The sequence below is a fragment of the Ursus maritimus genome, unplaced genomic scaffold (assembly GCF_017311325.1).
Source record: "Ursus maritimus isolate PB19 unplaced genomic scaffold, ASM1731132v1 scaffold_22, whole genome shotgun sequence".
Lineage (NCBI taxonomy): Eukaryota > Metazoa > Chordata > Mammalia > Carnivora > Ursidae > Ursus > Ursus maritimus.
The window spans coordinates 3,612,538-3,632,479 of record NW_024424675.1 but is presented as its reverse complement, the minus strand read 5'-3'; the positions used below and the strand labels follow the sequence as shown (position 1 = coordinate 3,632,479).

Genomic DNA, 19,942 nt, shown 5'->3' with positions numbered 1-19,942 from the left:
TGATTGCCATTGTAGTGATAATTAGCACCTCTATCTCATTACATAATTACCATTTCCTTTCAGTGGTTAGAATAATTGAGTTCTAGTCTCTTAGCAAGTTTGGTGATTATAATATCGTTGTCTATATTCACCATTTTGTACATTAGGTCTCTAGGACTTATTTCCTACTCATTGCAAGTTTGTACCCTTAAGTGATATCCCCAACACCCCACTTCCCAGGGGTTATTTTTTAAGTAAATTTTTTATTCTAGAATAATTTTAGATTTGCAGAAAACTTACAGAGACAGTACAGTTGCCTTGGATCCCTCACCCAGTTCACACAGTTGTCAACAACCTACATTACAGTGCCCCATTTGCCAAATCTAAAAATCTGTATTACTATTAACTAAACTCCGGACTTTATTCATATTTCACCAGTTTTTCCATCAATGTCCTTTTTCTGTTCTAGGACCCAATCCAGAATTGGGTATAATAATTTTAATTTCTAAAATTTAATATAATAGGTTTAAAATGACATTACGTTGTTGTCAGTCTTGGTTTTTTTTTTAATTTTTTGTTTTTTTTTAAAGAGGTCAAGTTTTGTGGGTTTTTTTAGATTTATTTATTTGAGAGAGAGAGCATGAGCAGGGGGAGGGGTAGAGGGAGAGGGAGAGAGAATCTCAAGCAAACTCCACACTGACCTGAGGCAAAACCAAAAATCAGACAGTTAACCGACTGAACCACCCGGATGCCCCAAGATGTCAGGTTTTTAAGGGAATATTTCTAATTATTATGCTTGATAGTGGGAGGATTGGGGGGTTAACTCCCATCCCAATAAACTTGCTTTATCAGAGTATTATTCCTGTTACTGAAAAACTAGGAACATACTTCTGTGGTCTTCCTGCCAAAAATGCATAGCCTGAACATAAACATGAGGAAATATCAGTCAAATACACATTGAGAGACAGTCTGCAAAGTAGCCAGCCTGTATTCTTAAAAAATGTCAAGGTCAAGAATGACAAAGAAAGACTAAGGAGGTGTTCCAGATTAAAGGAGACTCAAGAGACATGACTCTAGATTGGATCCTGAACGTGGGAAAAAAGATAGCTATATAAGGGGCATTATTAGGCCAAGTGACAAAATTTGAATGTGGACTGTGGGATAGAAAATAGCATTTTATCAATGTTAAGTTTCCTGATTTTTGAACTGTGTCTGCTCATGAAGGAGAATGTCCCTATGCTTAGGAAATACACACTGAAATGTTTGGGGGAGATGGGCCAGGTATCTCCAAGTTATTCTCAAATGGTTCAGGAAAAAATTGTGTGTGTGTGTGTGTGTGTGTGTGTGTGTGTGTGTGTATAAACATTCTCATATATGTAGAGGGAAAGAGAATGATAAAACAAATGGGCAAAATGTAAACAATTGATAAATCTAGTTAAAAGATATAAGGGGAGTTTTTCTTATGATTCCTGCAACATTGAAATTATATCAAAAACTTAACCCTCCTTCCCCAAAAAACAACAACTAGAAATATAGCAGCAAAAACTTCCTATTGGGTCTCAACATGTCCTCAAATGCAAGTTGTCTGTTTTGGTCCTACAGGTGAAAAAATGCCCCAACCCATAGATTTTGATTTTGTGCGTAGTTAAGGGCCACCTTTTCATAACTCCTGATTTTTATAGGCCACTAAAATGTAATGTTCTCATTAATTAGTATATCAGTAATTAGTATATTTGTTCCATATTCTAGAAAGCCTGGAAGGCTTGGCAAAATTGGCACTTTATAACCATTTGCTGTTGTAGGGATTTATAATTTCTCCCGCTTTTAAGAAGTACCCTTTGTTAACAGTGCTATCTTGAATTGTTGTTGTTGTTGTTGTTGCTGTTTTTCATTTATTGTGGTTCTAGAAGGTTTTACTGTAAGTTAAAACATTATTACATGCTACTTTTGTTGATTGTGTGGGTTACTATTTAAATATTGTTGTTCTCTTGGGGTTCTTTGTTCAGTGGGAATGGATGTGGAGTCTTTGGTCTCTTAGTATGTCAGAGGACTTAGAGAATTACTGGTTGAAAGTAGTAGTCAGGGGCACTTCCTTTGGCCCTCCCTAAGTGGCTTTCTCATCTCTAAGACATTCCCACTCCTTTGCTTTACATTTTGGCCTTCAGCAGACCAACGAAGAGGGAGGTGTATGCTCCCTGTGCTGAGTTAGTAATCACTCTAGTATTGGTTCATTAACATTCCCTAAATGGGTCTTGAAAGTGAAAAATCAAAGGCCTCCCCAACTCACAAGTCTGATCATTGACTTGCCTTGAGTTTTCACTAAGTGACCTCAAGTTCTCCACAGTAGCCCATCACTTAAAGCCATGTATTTAGAAACTTTTTTTTTTTGAGCACAGGAAAAATGAGAGTAGTTGTTAGATTAGGACAATGGTAATAGGTGATTTTCGCCTGTTTTAAAATTTGTCTTTGTTCATTTATATCAGCTTCTCGATTATAAAAGGTACAGAAATCACAAATATTTATATCGATGAGTCAAGATGTTGATTACTATTATTTTGCTGTTTAAACAGTATGGTTCAATGGAGAATTCTTAACAATGGCATGATGACCTCTTTGGATGGTGAAATGGTAATATCCTATAAGTCAGTCTTGGCCCAGCAATTTCAGTTCTAAAAAGCTGTCTTGTTAATGTACTTGTATGTATGCCTAGAGGCATATGCTCAATGATAATCATTGTAGCATGATTTCGAATGGTAGATGGTGAGAAACAAACCAAGGTCCATCAAAACAAGACTGCTTAAATAAACTATGGTACATTTATAGAATAGGATAATATTCAGTGGCTGAAATTACGATGTAGTCTGATTTCCGGTCCAACATATAAGAAGTTTGGAAGTCACCACACCACCCTCCCAAGTAAAAAGCTGAACAAACCAAAAAATCAGCAACTCTTCTTAGATCTCTCAGAGAAGTGAGGTTATGGAGCAATCTGCTGCCTCTAAATTTGGAGAGACCAGTAGGGAATACAGAGAGTCACAGCTTATTAGAGCAGAGCTGAAACCACTATAATAATCAGTGCCAGGATAGAGAAACGCACTGTAATTGACAAATTGCCAGAGGCTCAGCATAGACAGGTCTGAGAGATAAAAACTCGGGGGAGACCTAGTCATAGTCCTCCTTCCCCCACTTTTTTGTGTTTTAATTCCAGGGATTTTTAACAGGTCTGCACAGTGAATATCAGAGAAAAATCCCCTTATAATTCAGGCATGGGCAGGGGAAAAGTAACCATTTTTTAAATACATGAGAGCATTCTGTTCTTAAGAAGATCTACCCTCAGGAGAAACTGACCAGAGCCTAACTGACCTAAAGGAAGGGAAATACCAACCTCAGAAGGTTCTATCTATGTGTGGAGGAAGGGAAATAATCGATTCCAGCCCCTTCTAGCCTTGAACTTTTAAAACTACGCTATAAAAATGTCTCTAAGAAAGGCAGTATACTGTAGATGTATGGATATTTCTGGACTCTGAATTCTTGTCCATTGATCTTTATGTATATCCTTATGCCAGTGGAGTCTACAATTACCCTAGTTTTGTAGTAAATTTTGAAAGTGGAAAAATATTAGGTCTCCAAGTTTGCTCTTATTTTGGAAAATTGTTTTGGTTATCCTGGGTTCCTTGTATTTCCATATGAATTTTAGTGTCAGCTGGCCAATTTCTGTAAGAATGCCAGTTGGGATTTTGATAGAGATTGCATTGAATATGTAGATCAATTTGGGAGTAAGATTTGGTCATCTTAACAACATTAAGTCTTATGCTCCTTGAACACAAAATGTCTATTTATTTAGGCCTTCCTTAATTTCTTTCATCAGTGGTTTATAGTTTTCAGTGTACAAGTCTTATCCTTCTTTTTAAATTTATTCTGTGTTTTTATGCTATTGTATATAGAATTGTTTTCTGATTTCAGTTTCAAATTGTTCATTGCTAATATATAGAAATACATTATTTCTAATTGTATATTGATCTTGTATCCTGCAACCTTGCTGAACTTGTTTATTACCTCTAACTATTTCTTGTGATTCCTTAGGTTTTCCTTTATATGAGATCGTGTCATCTGCCAATACAGATAGTTTTACTTCTTCCCTTGAAATCTAGGTGCCTTCCATTTCTTTTTCTTGCCCATAGTATCCTGCCTAGAATCTGCATGTCTTGTTAAATAGAAATGGTGAAAGCAAACATTCTTGTGTTAATCCTGATCTTCGGGAGAGAAGCTTTCAGTCTTTCACCATTGGCTATGATGTTAGCTATGTGTTTTCCATAGATGCATTTTACCAGTTTGAGGGAGTTCCCTTTTATTCCTAGTTTGTATGGTGCTTTTTATCATGAACATGTGTTGGATTTTGTCAAATGCTTTTTCTTTGTCTATGGAGATAATCTTTTGGGTTTTTTCCCCTTTATTAATATAGTGTATTACATTACTTGATTTTCATATGTTGAACCAATTTTGTATTCCCGGCCTAAATCCTACATAATCATGATGTATAATTCCTTTTATGTGTTGCCAAATTCTGTTCACTAGTATTTTGTTGAGAATTTTAACATCTATATTCATAAGATATATTGGTTTGTAGTTTTCCTTTTTTGAGACATCTTTGTCTGGTTTTGGTGTTAGGGATTGGCCTCATAGAATGAGTGGAGGAGTATTTCTTCCTTGCCTGTTTTTGGAAGAGTTTGTGAAGGACTGGTGTTAACTCTTTAAACCTCTGATGGAATTAACCAGTGAAGTCTTCTGGCCCTGGACTTTTCTTTGTGGGAAATTTTTTGACTACTAATTCAATTTCTTACTACAAGTCTATTCAGATTTTCTCTTTCTCCTTGAGTCAGTTTTAGTAGTGTGTGTCTTTCTAAGAATTTGTCCAATTCATCTAGGTTGTCTAATTTGTTGGCATACAATTATTCATAGTATTCCCTTATAATCTTTTTTATATCTGTAAGATTGGTAACAAAGTACTCACTTTGATTTCTGATTTTGATAACTTAAATTCTTCTTTTTATTTTTCTTAGTCTAGTATGTCAATCTGTTGATCTTTTCTAAGAATAAACTTTTGGTTTTGTTGATTGTCACATTGCTTTTCTCTTCTCTAATTTGTTTACTTTTACTCTGATCTTTATTATTTCCTTCCTTCTGCTTGCTTTGGATTTAATTGGCTCTTCTTTTTTTAATTTCTTTTTTTAAAGATTTTATCTATTTGAGAGAGAGAGAGAGAGTGCATGCATGCCCGAGTGCACACATGAGCATGGGGGGAGCAGAGGGAGAGGGAAAGAGGGAATCTCAAGGAGACTGTGCGGAGTGCAGAGCTCAACACGGTGCTCGATCCTACAACCCTAAGACCACAATCTGAGCCAAAATCAAGAGTTGGATGCTCAACTGACTGAGCCACCCAGGTGCCCCTTCTTTTTGTAATTTTTTAACATGAAAAGCTAGGCTATTGATTAGAGTTCTTTTTCAATATAGACTTTTACAACTATGAATTTTCCTCTTAAGTGCTGCTTCTTGTTGGTTTTAATATGTTGTATTTTCCTTTTCATTTGACTCAAACTCTTCTTATTTGCCTTGTAATTTCTTTGACCCGTTAGTTATTTAAGAGTGTGTTTTGTAATTTCCACATATTTGTGAATTTACCAAATTTCCTTCTTTTATTGACTTCTAATTTTATTCCATTGTCATCAGAGAACATACTTTCAACCCCCCTAAATGTATCGAGACTTGATTTATTACCTAAAATATGGGTCTATCCCATAGAATGTTCCATGTGCGCTTGAGAATATGGATTCTGCTGGTAGTAGATGGAGGTTTCTGTATATGTCCATTAGGTCTAGTTGGTATATAATTGTTCAGATCTTCCATTTCCTTATTGATCTTCTGTCTAGTTGTCTAGATCTTAATGTCTGTTTTGTCTGATATTAGTATAACCACTTCAGCTTTCTTTTGGTTACTATCTACATAGTATATTTTTTTTTTCGTGAGGCTCTGTTCATATACCATTTTCCTTTCCTGTTCTTTCAAACTGTTTGTGTCTTTGAATCTAAAATGAGTCACTTTGGATAGCATATAGTTGGGTCATGGCTTTTTGAAAATCTATTCTGCCAGTCTCTGACTTTAATTGTAGTGTTTGATCCATTTAAATTTAATGTGATTACTAAAAAGGTAGGATTTAGGGGTGCCAGGGTGGCTCAGTCAGTTAAGCATCCAACTCTTGATTTTGGCTCAGGTCATGATCTGAGGGTCCTGAGATCAAGCCCCACATCGGGCTCTGTGCTCAGTGGGGCATCTTCTTGAGATTCTCTCTCTCCCTCTCCCTCTGCCCCTCCCCCTACTCACCCCCTCTCCCTCTCTCTCACTCTCTCAAGTAAATAAATCTCAAAAAATAATAATAATAAAAAGGTAGAATTTGATTCTGCCATTTTGTACTTTGTTTTCTATATATCTTTTTCATTCCTTTAATCCTCCATTCTCCCTTCTTTTGCATTAAATATATTTTTTCTAGTGTGATATTTTAATTCCCTGTCATTTCTGTAACTGTGGATTTCCTGGTGTTATAATTAATATCTTAGCTTATAATAATCTAGTTCAGACTAATATCAACTTAACTTTAGTAGCATGTCAAAACTTGGCTCCTGTATACTCCATTCTTTTTCCACTCCTTTTGTGGTGTAATTGTAGTACAAACTATATCTGTATATCTTATATGCTGCTCATCCACATATAGTTATTGCTTGATGCAGTTGTCTTTTAAATCATATAGAAGAAAGAAAGAGTTATGCTGTCTTTTATGTTTACCAGTGCAGTTACCCTTATTAGTGCTATTTATTTCTTTTTTCCCCTTCTTTTTTTTTTTTTAAGATTTTTTTTATTTATTTATTCGATAGAGATAAAGACAGCCAGTGAGAGAGGGAACACAAGCAGGGGGAGTGGGAGAGGAAGAAGCAGGCTCATAGCGGAGGAGCCTGACGTGGGGCTCGATCCCAGAACGCCGGGATCACGCCCTGAGCCGAAGGCAGACGCTTAACCGCTGTGCCACCCAGGTGCCCCTCCCCTTCTTTTAACTGAAGTATAGTTGACACACATTGTTACATTAGTTACATTAGTTTCAGGTGTACAACATGGTGATTCAACAACTCTATGCATTATGCTATACTCATATCCACAAGTATAGCTACCATCTGTCACCGTACAATGCTATTACAACATCATTAACTATATTCCCTATGGTGAACCTTTCATCCCCATGACTTACCCATTCCATAACTGGAAAGCTGTACCTCCCACTCCCCTTCACCAATTTTACCCATCTCTCCATCCTCTTCCTTCTGGCAACCATCAGTTCTCTGCATTTAAAGGTCTATTTCTGCTTTAAAAAAAAAATTGCTTGTTTGTGCGTTTATTTTTTATATTCTACATATGAGTGAAATCATATGGTATTTGTCTTTTTCTGTCTGATTTATTTCACTTAGCATTATACCCTCTAGGTCTATCAGTGATGTTGCAAATGGCAAGATCTAATTTTTTTATGGCCAAATAATATTCCATAGTATGTGTGTGTGTGTGTGCGCGTGTATGCGTGTGTATACACTATATGTTCTTTATCCGTTTATACACACACACACTATATCTTTTTTATCCATTTATCTATCAATAGACAACTTAGGTTGCTTCCATATCTTGGCTATTGTAAATAATGGTGCAGTAAACATAGGGGTGCATATGTCTTTTTGAATTAGTGTTTTTTTTTTCTTTGGGTAAATACCCAGTAGTGGAATTACTGGATCATATGGTATTTCTATTTTTAACTTTTTGAGGAACTAACATACTATTTCCCACAGTGGCTGCACCAATTTACATTGTTTCTTTTTCTCTACATCCTCGCCAATACTTGTTTTTGCTTGTCTTCTTGATTCTAGCCATTCTGACAGGTATGAGGTGATAGCTCATTGTAGTTTTGATTTGTATTTTCCCTGATTATTAGTGATGCTAAGCATCTTTTCATGCGTCTGTTGGCCATCTGTATGTCTTCTTTGAAAAAAGTCTGTTCAGGTCCTCTGCCCATTTTTAATCAGATTATTTGGTTTCTTGGTGTTGAGTTGTAGAAGTTCTTTATGTATTTTGGATATTAACCCCTTATGAGATATATCATTTGCATATCATCTTCACCCATTCAGTAGGTTGCCTTTGTGTTTTATTGATGATTTCTTTCACTTGTGCATAAGCTTATTTTGGTATAGTCCCAGTAGTTTACTTTTGCTTTTGTTTACCCTGCCTGAGGAGGCAGACATATCTAGAAAACTGTTGCTAAGGCCCAGTAGTTTACTTTTGCTTTTGTTTACCCTGCCTGAGGAGGCAGACATATCTAGAAAACTGTTGCTAAGGCTCATGGCAAAGATTACTGCCTGTGTTTTCTAGAAGTTTTATGGTTTCAGGGAGGGACAGTATATTTGAAGAGAAGCAAGACCTGGATTCTGTTTCAGTTGTGTGTGTAACATTTTCTCTCAAAATTTGAGCCTCAGATTTTCCCATCCACAGAAGAGTTGCAAATACATCTCCCCTATCTATTCTGTAGGGCTCTGTGAACTAAACGCTATTGGGTATGTAGAGATGCTTTGGTCCCTTTAGAAGAAAAGTACTTAACTTCCTCAAGGCTTCATTATTGTTACTTCCAGTTGTACTTCCCATTGTGTGTCCTTGATCAAGCCACTGAACCAATTGCTTCTGTGGCTACATCCAACACCTCCCCCCTTTTATCCCAGCCTCCTCTCTTTTTAAGGAAGAGACAATGCTCATTCTCCCCCATACACAGTAAATTTATTATTTCATTTTCTTTTATTTTACTTAAATTCAATTAGTTAACATATAGTATATCATTAGTTTCAGGTGTAGAGTTCAGTAATTCATCAATTGCATATAACATGACAATAAATTTAAATTGCTTTACATGTGTTTAAAATTACTTGAAGATGTTCAGGAAAAACTGTTGTTATTTGCAGTTTGGCAACTAGGATTATTTTGCACAAATGGAGTATATTTTAATGTAATCCTGAATGTGATTATTTGAACTTTTTTTAATATTACACATAATGCTAGAAATAGTTTTGAAACCTCCTATAGTCCTTTGTATGTATCTCTTCCTCCCTCCCTCTCTCTCTTCTTTTGGCTAGTATCTCCCTAGCTCTATTAAATCCAAGCTTCTCTGTGAAAAATGGTTAGAACTCTCAGGTTTTTTTTTTAAATTGTGGTAAAATATATATAACATAAAATTCACCATTTTAGCCATGGCTAAAACTCAGTGGCATTAAGTACTTTCACATAGTTGTACGATGTGTGCATCTGTTTTTGAAAAATAAAGATTCCATAGATACTGGACAATATTTGTTTTGTGAACCAATATTGTTGTTAAAATTAACTAGTATGGACTGTACGGTTTTTCTGACTTATTTTGTGGAAGCTGTGAGTTTTAGAAAACGAGGTCGGTGTTGGTTTCAATGGTCATGCTTCCTTTTCCTCATTTCATTTCTGAGAATGACCTAAACAACCTAATTGTTTTTTCACAAGATGTTTAACTCACATGTCTTTTGGTGTCACAGGTTGCAAGGCAGGCAGGAATTAACTCGGGGACAGCCATGTCAAGAGGATTGTATCAACCAGCAACAATCTTTATGGGCCGCCAGATGTCAGCTGTCTCAAGCATTGGAGGTTTCAGTACAGAGCAGAAATCTCCCCAGCCCACAAAGAACTTTTCAATTCCTGACCCACATTCACACCGACAGACAGCCCAGAGCAGTAATGTGACAGACAGCTATGTAGTACAGACTAATAGTGACACACAGCGCTTAAATAAGTCTGACAAAATAGATGGAAAGACATCTCTTCAGATTGGTGAGGAAACGCCAGTCACAGCCAGCGCATTGTCTGAGGAGGAGCAAACTCATTGCTTGCAGATAGGAAGCAACACACGTCACAGTGAGAGTAGTTTATCTGAAGGCAAAAAGTCTGCTGAACTCCATTCCCCGTTACAGGAAAGATTAAGTCCAGAGAACAGAACCACTGATTTAAAGTGTGACAGTTCCAGCAGATCAGAGGGATCAGAGGGAGAAATACTGACACAGGAACATATTGAAGTCAAGGAAGAAAGAGCCAGACCGCCAGTCTCTCCGATATCAGTCTCCGAATACTGTGCATCTGAAAATAAGTGTTCTCAAGAGAAGGATTCTGCTTGGGAAGGTATCTCAGGTGGGGTGAGAGGCTGATATTGTTTGCTGATTTTTGTTGGTGTTTAGTTTTGGGGGTGGTAGTGGTCTTATGTAAAAACAACATATACTCTTTAATTTTCTCTCTGTCAAAAAAGCAAACCAGTGACTTGGCCAACAAATTCCATTCTAATGAATTCTTGAATATAGGCATGGAAATATTTTTGCAAGCTAATTTGCTGATTTTAAAACCTACTGTGATATTTTTAATGATTTTTCACATACTATAATTAGTTGTGGATTGTTTCTACATGTTTTTAGCTGAGTAATTCCACCTGGGAGGCAGAACATGTTTACCTCACTTCTTCCTGAAGTTAGTGATCAATAATCTATTCATATCCCCTCTTATAGATCATCTTCCTCCCGGGTACCCAGAGTCACAGAAACCCTCCAGAAAAATGCAGGAAGAGCAGGAGGAGGAAAGTTTGAGCAGCAGCAGCAGCAGTAGTGACCTCACAGTCTCTGTAAGTGAAGATGATCTCATTTTCAAGAGTCCAGAACCACAGCCAAATCCGAGTGACAAGATGGAGGGAGAAGATGGAATAGAGGCCTTAAAATTAATCCACTCTGAGCAAGAAAGAGAGGCCCTATCCACTGAAAAACATAATTGTATTTTGCAAACCCTAAGCTCTCCTGATTCAGAAAAGGAATCCTCCACTAACTCACCAACAAAAGAGTAAGCCATTCTTTTTTTTTTTTTTTTACTCTTCTGTTTTTAATTATAGACATTTTTAGAGACCATTCCACTGGGAATGTATTATTGAACCCTCAGCCATGGATGTGTAAGTTCCTTAAGTCTCATAAACAGTCTTTTAGATAAGGTCTAATTTTCTTTCTTTTCTTTTTTTTAATGAAATAGCTTGAAAAGTCTGAATATCATTGAATCATGGTGATTGGCAGTTTATAATTATATCCAGACAATCCCTAGTTAATTTATAAGTCATTCCCCCCACATCCTGCTTTCCAGCCTTTTAGAAAATAAATCATTTTGAAGTTGTGGTAACACAGAAGGTGACAAATAGTTAAACTTACTAGGAGTTCAGCTTTAGAGGCTAAGAACTTTGTATCCAATTAATTTGCTTAATCCTTCTATTCCTTGCCACGGTGTCTTACGGTTAAATATGAGTTTACGAGTTCTGCTAAGAGTATTTCTAAGTCAGCTTTCCTTTTCTGAATGTAAATATGAGGACACTGGAATCTATAATGTTAAATAGGAACAACATCAGTGTTATACATTCTGAGCACTTACAATAGCCACGTCATAGGGGCGCCTGGGTGGCTCAGTTGTTTGAGAGTCTAACTTTTGGTTTCGGCTCAGGTCGTGATCTCATGGGTTGTGAGGTAGAGCCGGCTTAGCTTCCTTCGGGCTCTGTGCTCAGTGGGGAGTCTGCTTGAAAAATTCTTTCTTTCTACCCCTCCCCCCACTCACGCATGTACTCTCTCTCTGTCTCAAATAAATCAATGTTTAAAAAAATAATATCCAACTCATGAAAGTTCATTATGACTTTTTACTACTGATTTGTATAGAGAGTATGGACACTGTTAGAAAACCAATTCTGCAATAAAAAAATAGCATTACATCTCTTGTAGGGGTAGAAGGAACCTAAGTAAACAACCTAAGGTAGATTTCGTCTTTTAAAAATGAAGAAACCAAGACGAGGGACATAGGCGTGACATTTGAGGCATTGGGGCAGACCTTCTATACAGCCTGCCTCCGCAGCCTCCACACTACCTCCAGAACTTTCTTTTATACTGCAATGGTATCACTCTTTCTTTTCAACCATCTCAGCAACATTGAAAAGCTAAGTGGGCATTCTTGCATATCAGGGTATATATTCTCTTTTAGAGCACTGTCGTCCTTTTCAATATATTGCTTTTTACCATTCATAATCTACTTATGTGAAAAGTTTAATTGTAGGCTGATTGACTCCAAGCTGGCATTCAAGAAATATTTATTAAGAGCACCCCAAAGTACAAAGTACTTGCACTACGGGTGGAAGAACTGAGAAGTTTCATGTCCTGGTTTATAGCGGAGGCAAGCCAAATGGATTTTTCTAGTTATAATACTTCTCTCCCATCAAAGAGGTACAGGTATTACATACTACCTCATCAGAAACTGTATTACTAGAGATGAAATAATCTATTTTAGGTTTTGTATTCACAGGCTTCTTTTTATAGCAATTCATTGGCCAAGTTAGTACTTTGGTAGGCTAACTTGGGGACTAGTGTACTTACTCAGGATTCAGTCTTTTTCTGAGATGAAAAACATTGAGTATGTGTGTGGAAGTAAGAGCATTCTATCTCCTTTTTTCCTTTATGAATGCCTTTTTTCCTATGACCTTAAAGCCAACCTCCTTGGAATTGGGGTATATGGTTTTCCAAAATTTATTGGGAAATATGGGCATTTGGGGAATTTTTAGATATTTACCTTAAAAGAACGCCCCCAAAATGAAAGGTCAGTCAGCACTGGTTGATGTCTGTGCTATCAGATTTGAGCCTCTTGATTTTTTGTAGTGAATGTACCCCCCACGGATAGGTTGGAAGTGGTTTTAAATGATGCTGGTTAACCTGCTGACATTCCCACTGCTTTTGAGGCCCTACTTTCTCTTATTTATTCTTTGCATGAGCTACTGTTCTTTGCTCTGAGGGTTAATTATTAATCTGGAGCTATAATCGTATTTACAGAGCTGACACTGTGACCTCAAAGGTTTATTATCTCAGTTTACTTCAGGGTCTTTTGAGAGCTTGGAGAAAAGTCATTTGAATGAATTTTCGTTAACAAAGATGAGGAGGTGGGACAAAGGCAGACACATAGGAAGATACGAACAGAAGACTGGCACCTCTGATAATGATAGTTATTATGTTTTAGCACATCTTTGTGCCAGCTGACTTGCTGTGTTTGGAGATAAAACTTGGTCTTTAGCTTCCTCGCAATAAAGGGGGAAAGAGGAGTGCAGTATGCTTAATAGCTTCCATCTGAGGGGAAAAACGAAGCCAGGGATTATTTTTGTGTTGTTTGGTTTTTGTTTGTTTTCTTTAGAAAAAATTGGCTTTTTTGAAATATAATGCACATACCATACAGTCCACCCATTTGAAGTGTACAGTTCAAGGGTTTGGGGCATATTACATTACTGATTTGTAGAAATTGTGCTATAATATGAAAAAAATTTAAAAGGTACCATCTTAAGCATATAATTTAGTGATATTCACCATACTGTGTAGCCGTCACCACTATTTCCAAAATTGTTCCTCACCCCAAATATAAACTCCATAATCAGTAAGCAGTAACTCTCCCTCTAGTCTACTTTCTATGAATTTGTCTCTTCTATTGGTAGTTATACAATATTTGACCTTTTGTGTCTGGCTTATTTCAGTTAGCATAAGGTCTTTAAGGTCCATACATATTGTTGCAAGTATCAGAACTTCATTCTATTTTATGGCTAAATAATATTCCAGTGTATGGATATACCACATTTTGTATATCCATTCATCTGTTGATGAACACTGGGGTTGCTTCTACCTAAAAGCCAAGTGTTTTTGAGAAGCTTCTTGACCCAGTCCCGTGGATACTTCCAGATATTGAAAACCAGGCTGTGCTTCATGCACAATTCCTTCATCACAAGTTATAATTAACCCTTCTCACAAGAAAGCATACTAAAATGAAGCTGGGAAAAAATATGTTGTCAAAAAGGACGACCTAGAATCTTGTTCTTCTTTAAGAGTAAATAAGTGCTTGCTGCAAACATTGGTACAAAGCTCCATGACTTAAAACACCAGACATTTATTACTTTTCATGTGTCAGGTGGTTGGCCCACCGTCAGTTGGGGCCACAGGGATAATTTGGCCATGTGCCCCTATTCATCCAGGAGAGTAGTTTACCCTGTCACCTGGTGGTGGTAGCGGAGTTCCCAAGACAGCAAGCCCCAGGGCCTGGGTGCTTTTAGAGTATCTGCCTGAGTCACATTCGCTAGTGTCCTGTGTCTAAAGAAAGTCACAGGTCCCAGCCCAGAGTCAACAGGTGTTAAAGTGAAGAGGTCCACCTCTTGATAGGTTAAGTGGCAGAGTCACATTACAAAAGGGGGGGGGGTGCACATAGGGAAGGGCAGTTTATGGTCACTTTTTGCAAGTGACCATAGTACTTTAGGATAAATTCGAATGAAGATAAGCTCAGCGTGAGTCCAAAGGGCAGGAAAGGTTTTGCACAGGTTTTGATGCAGCATCTTGAAGGCTGTTGAGGCCTTGAGTAAGAAGGAGGTGGAAAGAGGCAAGTTAGGACTGGAGGAAGAGTCTAGATTCAGAGAGCACAGAAGGCAAGGGAGGGCTCACTGAACAGGACTCCTTGAAGTAAAAACTTAAACTGGTGCCTGAGGCATAGCCAGGAACAGGTCTAGAATATCAGGTTAATGAATTTAGAGCTCATTTTCTACCTTTTATACAACTGCTGAAGGGTAGTATGGTGAGTAACTTCACTTAGGAGAATTAATCTGACATGATTAGTTTCATCAGAAAACTAATCATCTATGAGGTTGGCAGAATTCTGAGGTGGCTCCCAAGAGTCCTGCCTCCTGGCGTGCACTCTGTATAATCCCTTTGCCTTGAGAGTGAGTGGGACTTTGCATCTGATGGATTTCCCTCCCACGATTCGTCTGTGTTATATGACAGACCTGAAGGATTTTGCAAATATGATAAAGTCCCAAATCAGTTGCTTTTGAGCTAATCAAAAAGGAGTTTTCCAGAGTGGGCCTGACGTAAGCAGATCAGCCTTTAAAAGGGTCCTTATGAAATCAGAGATTCAAAGCAGCTGATATACTCTCCTATTTGTCTTGAAAAAGCAACTGCCATTTGTGGAGAAGGCCACATGGCAGGAAGTGGTTTCCAGGAAATTCATTTGCCAACAGCCAGTGAGCTTGGAGGAGACCCAGAGTTGAACAAGATTGCAGATCTGGCCACCACCTTGATTTCTGCATGGTGAGACTGAGCATAAGACTGCCCTCGCTTAGGGGCGCCTGGGTGGCTCATTCGGTTGAGCATCTAACTTTTGGTTTGGGCTCAGGTCATGATCTCAGGGCTGTGAGATCCAGCCTTGTGTTGGAGTCTGCCCTCAGGGGGGAATCTGCTTGAGATTCTCTCTCTTCCTCTCCCTCTGCTCCTCCACCCACTTATACGCCCACATACTCTCTCTCTCAAATAAATAAATCTCTTTTAAAGAAAAAGACCCACTAACCTAGACCCAGGCATCTGACCAACAAGAACTGTGAGATAAGTTTGTAGTAGGTGCAGAATTTATGGAAATTTGTTATGCAGCAATAGAAAATTAATACAATCCAGTTGAAGAATTGGAATCAAAGATTCTATCTTTGCAAGAATTGTGTGGGTAGAAGTCACTAGCCATATTGACCCAAGGCAGGCTGAATGAGATGTGTTCAGGGTCCAGTGTGGGAACATATGGTGTTGGGGTGGCAAAGTGAGTGGCCCAGGAACCATCTGGACTGGAGCCCAGCTGCTGACCTATGCTTTCTCTTGCCCTATACTCTCACCATCTGAGCAAGTGCATTTTTAACACATGGCCACATGCAGGTAAGCAGGGATGGAACATGGTAGACTGGTAGGGACCTAGAAAAGTGGGTGGGCACATCTGCATTACTTAACAAGCAGCTTCTCATGCAAACGGTGTTTCTCTGGTGAATAAAGCAATGTATTGAGGATTTCTTGGTTTTGCTTTGTTTATGATGCATAATGTCATATATGCATATTTACAGTATCATACAGAATACTTTCACTGGGGCGCCTGGGTGGCACAGCGGTTAAAGCGTCTGCCTTCGGCTCAGGGCGTGATCCCGGGGTTACGGGATCGAGCCCCACATCAGGCTCCTCCGCTATGAGCCTGCTTCTTCCTCTCCCACTCCCCCTGCTTGTGTTCCCTCTCTCGCTGGCTGTCTCTATCTCTGTCGAATAAATAAATAAAATCTTTAAAAAAAAAAAAAAAGAGAATACTTTCACTGCCTGAAAATCCCTTATGCTCTGTCTACTCATCTCTCTTTCCTCCCTACTCACCCAAATCCCTGGTCACCACTGATCTTTCTATTGTCTCTATAGTTTTGCCTTTTCCAGAATGTCATCTCCTTGGAATTGTTCAGTATGTAGCCTTCTCAAATTGACTTCTTTCACTAAACAACATGCATTTTAAATTCCTTCTTGCCTTTTTATGGCTTGGTAACTCATTCTTTTTTAGTGCTGAATATTTTTGTTACCTGAATATACCACAGTTTATTTATCCATTCATCTACTTAAGGACATCTTTTTGACTTACACATTTTGTCAATTATGAATAAATCTGCTGTAGACATTTGTGTGCAGGTTTCTGTGTAGACATGTTTTAAACTCATTTGGGTAAATACCAAGGAGTGTAATTGCTAGATCATGTGGTAAGACTGTGTTTAGCTTTGTAAGAAACTGCTAAACTGTCTTCCCAAGTGGTTGTACCATTTTGCATTCCCACGAGCAATGAATGAGAGTTCTTGTTCCATATCATTGTCACCCTATGGTATTGTCAATTTTTAAAAATTTTAAATCTTCTAATAGGTATACAATGATATATTGTTTTAATTTGCAGTTTCCTACTGGTGTATAATGTTGAGCATCTTTTCATATTCTTATTCACTATTTGTGTATCTTCTTTGATGAGGTACCTGTTCAGTTCTTTTGCCCAGTATTTTTTGTTTTTTTTTTTAAATAATTTTTTCTTATGTTATGTTAGCCACCATACAGTACATCCCTACTTTTTGATGTAATGTTCCATGATTCATTACTTGTGTATACCACCCAGTGCACCATGCAATACTTGCCCTTCTTAATACCCATCACTGGCCTATCCCAGTCCCCCACCCCCTCCCCGTTGAAGCCCTCAGTTTGTTTCCCAGAGTGCATAGTCTCTCATGGTTCATTCCCCATTCTGTTTACCCCCCCCTTCATTCTTCCCTTTCTTCTACCGATCTTCCTATTTCTTATGTTTCATAAATGAGTGAAACCATATGATAATTGTCTTTCTCTGCTTGACTTATTTCGCTTAGCATTATCTCTTCCAGTCCCGTCCATGTTGTAGCAAATGTTGAGAAATCGTTCTTTTTAATGGCTGAGTAATATTCCATTGTATATATGGACCACATCTTCTTAATCCAGTCATCTGTTGAAGGGCATATTGGCTCCTTCCACGATTTAGCTATTGTGGACAATGCTGCTATGAACATTGGGGTGCATATGGCCCTTCTCTTCACTACGTCTGTATCTTTGGGGTAAATACCCAGTAGCACAATTGCTGGATCATAGGGTAGCTCAATTTTTAACTTTTTTTTTTTAAGATTTTATTTATTTGACAGACCGTGAGAGAACACAAGCAGAGGGAGGGAGAAGACAGGCTCCCAGCAGAGGGAGCTCTGTGTCCCATAACACGGGATCACACCTGAGCCAAGGCAGGTAAAGAATACCAATGCTTTTAAGGGACTTCACTCTGTTTTCCAAAGTGGCTGTACCAACATCCCCAAAGGTAAGAGGGATCCCCTTTCTCCACATCCTCTCCAACATTTGTTGCTTCCTGCCTTGTCATTTTTGCCATTCTAACTGGCTAGGGTGGTATCTCAGGAGTTTTGATTGAATTTCCCTGATGGCTAATGATTTTGAACATTTTCATGTGTCTGTTAGCCATTTGAATGTCTTCATTGGAAAAGTGTCTGTTCATATCTTCTGCCCATTTTTGATTTGTTTATTTGTTTCTGCGTATGAGTTTGAGAAGTTCTTTGTAGATCTTGAGACCAGTCTTTTATTTGTAGTGTCATTTGCAAATATATCTTCTCCCATTCTTGGGCTGCCTCTTAGTTTTGACTGTTTCCTTGGCTGTGCAGATTTTTATCTTGATGAAGTCCACAGAGTTCATTTTTTCTTTTGTTCTCTTGCTTTGGAGATGTGTCATGAGAAAAGGTTGCTTGGCCGATGTCAAAGAGGTTAGCCTATGTTCTCCTCTAGGATTTTGATGGATTCCTGTCTCACATCGAGGCTTTCATCCATTTGGAGTTTATCTTTGTGTATGGTGTGAGATGTGGTCAAGTTCCATTCTTTCGCATGTAGCTGTCCAATTTTCCCAGCACCACATTATTGAAGAGACTGTCTTTTTTCCACTGGATGTTTTCCTGCTTTGTCAAAGATTAGTGCCCAGAGCCGAGCGTCCATTTCTGAAGTTCATTCTGTCCATTGTCTTTGTCTGTTTTGTGACAATACCATGCTGTCTTGTGATCACAGCTTTGTAGTATGTGAAATCTGGCAATGTGATGCAGCTTTGTTTTTCCTTTTCAACAATTCCTTGGGATTCGGGGCCTTTTCTGGTTCCACACAAATTAAGGGCTTTTGTTCCAGTCTTTGAAAAATGCTCGTTGGTATTTTGATGTCGGGATGGCATTGAAAGTAGTAGATTCTTTGGGTAGCATAGACATTTTAACTTGTTGTTAATTCTTCGATCCATGAGCATGGAATATTTTTCCATCTTTTTGTGTCTTCTCAATGTCTTTCAAGAGTGATTTGTAGTTTCTAAAATATAGATCCTTTACGTCTTGAATTAAGTTAATTCGAGATAAGTATATTTTGGTGCTATTGTAAATGGAATGGATTCCTAATTTCTCTTTCTCAGTCTCATTGTTCGCTGTATAGAAATGCAACTGATTTCCGAGCATTGATTTTGTATCCGCCACATTACTGAATTGCTCTATGAACTTCTAGTAGTTTGGGGTGGAGTCTTTTGTTTTCCATATAGTTATCATGTCATCTGGAAGAGAGAAGTTTGACTTCTTCTTTGCTGATTTGGATACCTTTATCCTTTTGTTGTCTGATTCTGTTGCAAGGACTTCTAGTACTATGTGAATAATAATGGAGTGGGCATCCTTGTTGTCTCCTAATCTTAAGGAAAGGCTTTAGCTTTTCCCCTGAAATGATATTCCTGTAGGCTTTTCATAGATGGTTTTATGAAATTGAGGAATGTACCTCTATCCCTACACTCGAAGGGTTTTAATCGGAAAGGACTGTATTTTGTCAAATGCTTTTTCTGCATCAAATGAGAGGATCATATGTTCTTGACTCTTTCTTGTTGATTGATCTATCACACGTGTCGATTTGAAATGTTGAACCACGCTTGCATCCCAGGTATGAATCCCACTTGGTCTTGATGGATAATCCTTTTAGTAAATTACGTTGGATTCTATTAGCTAGATCTGTTGGAGGAATTGGCAGTCCATATTCATCAGGGATATGCGTCTGTAATTGTCCTTTTTTGATGGGTTCTTTGCCTGGTTTGGGGATCAAGGTAATACTGGCCATCATAGAATAGGTTTGGTAGTTTTCCTTCTTGCTTCTCATTTTTTGAAAGCACTTCAGGAAATAGGTATTATTTCTTCTTTTGAATGTTTGTGTAGAATATTCCGGGAGTATCGTAGGCCCTGACTCTTGTTTTGGGGGGTTTATTAACGTAGGAGCGGCAGCAGGGATGAGACAGCTATTAGCTGAGGGCATCTCGGATCCTGAGCCGTTTCATTGAAGCCCCTGGATTGCTGCTTCAATTTCAAATTAATGGTTCTGTTTAAATAATCATTTCTTCCTGTTTCCGTCTTGGTAGTTTATAGGTT

The 19,942-nt window shown here is 38.1% G+C and overlaps 1 protein-coding gene across 1 annotated transcript in view; it reads left to right on the top strand.

Moving 5' to 3' along the window:
• KIZ (kizuna centrosomal protein) overlaps positions 1–19,942 on the top strand; it is a 126,341-nt gene that overhangs the window by 32,595 nt on the left and 73,804 nt on the right. The window contains exons 5-6 of the mRNA XM_040637899.1: positions 9,615–10,260; positions 10,629–10,953. Of these exons, the coding sequence (XP_040493833.1) occupies positions 9,615–10,260; positions 10,629–10,953 (971 nt within the window). The remainder of the gene's footprint in view (positions 1–9,614; positions 10,261–10,628; positions 10,954–19,942) is intronic.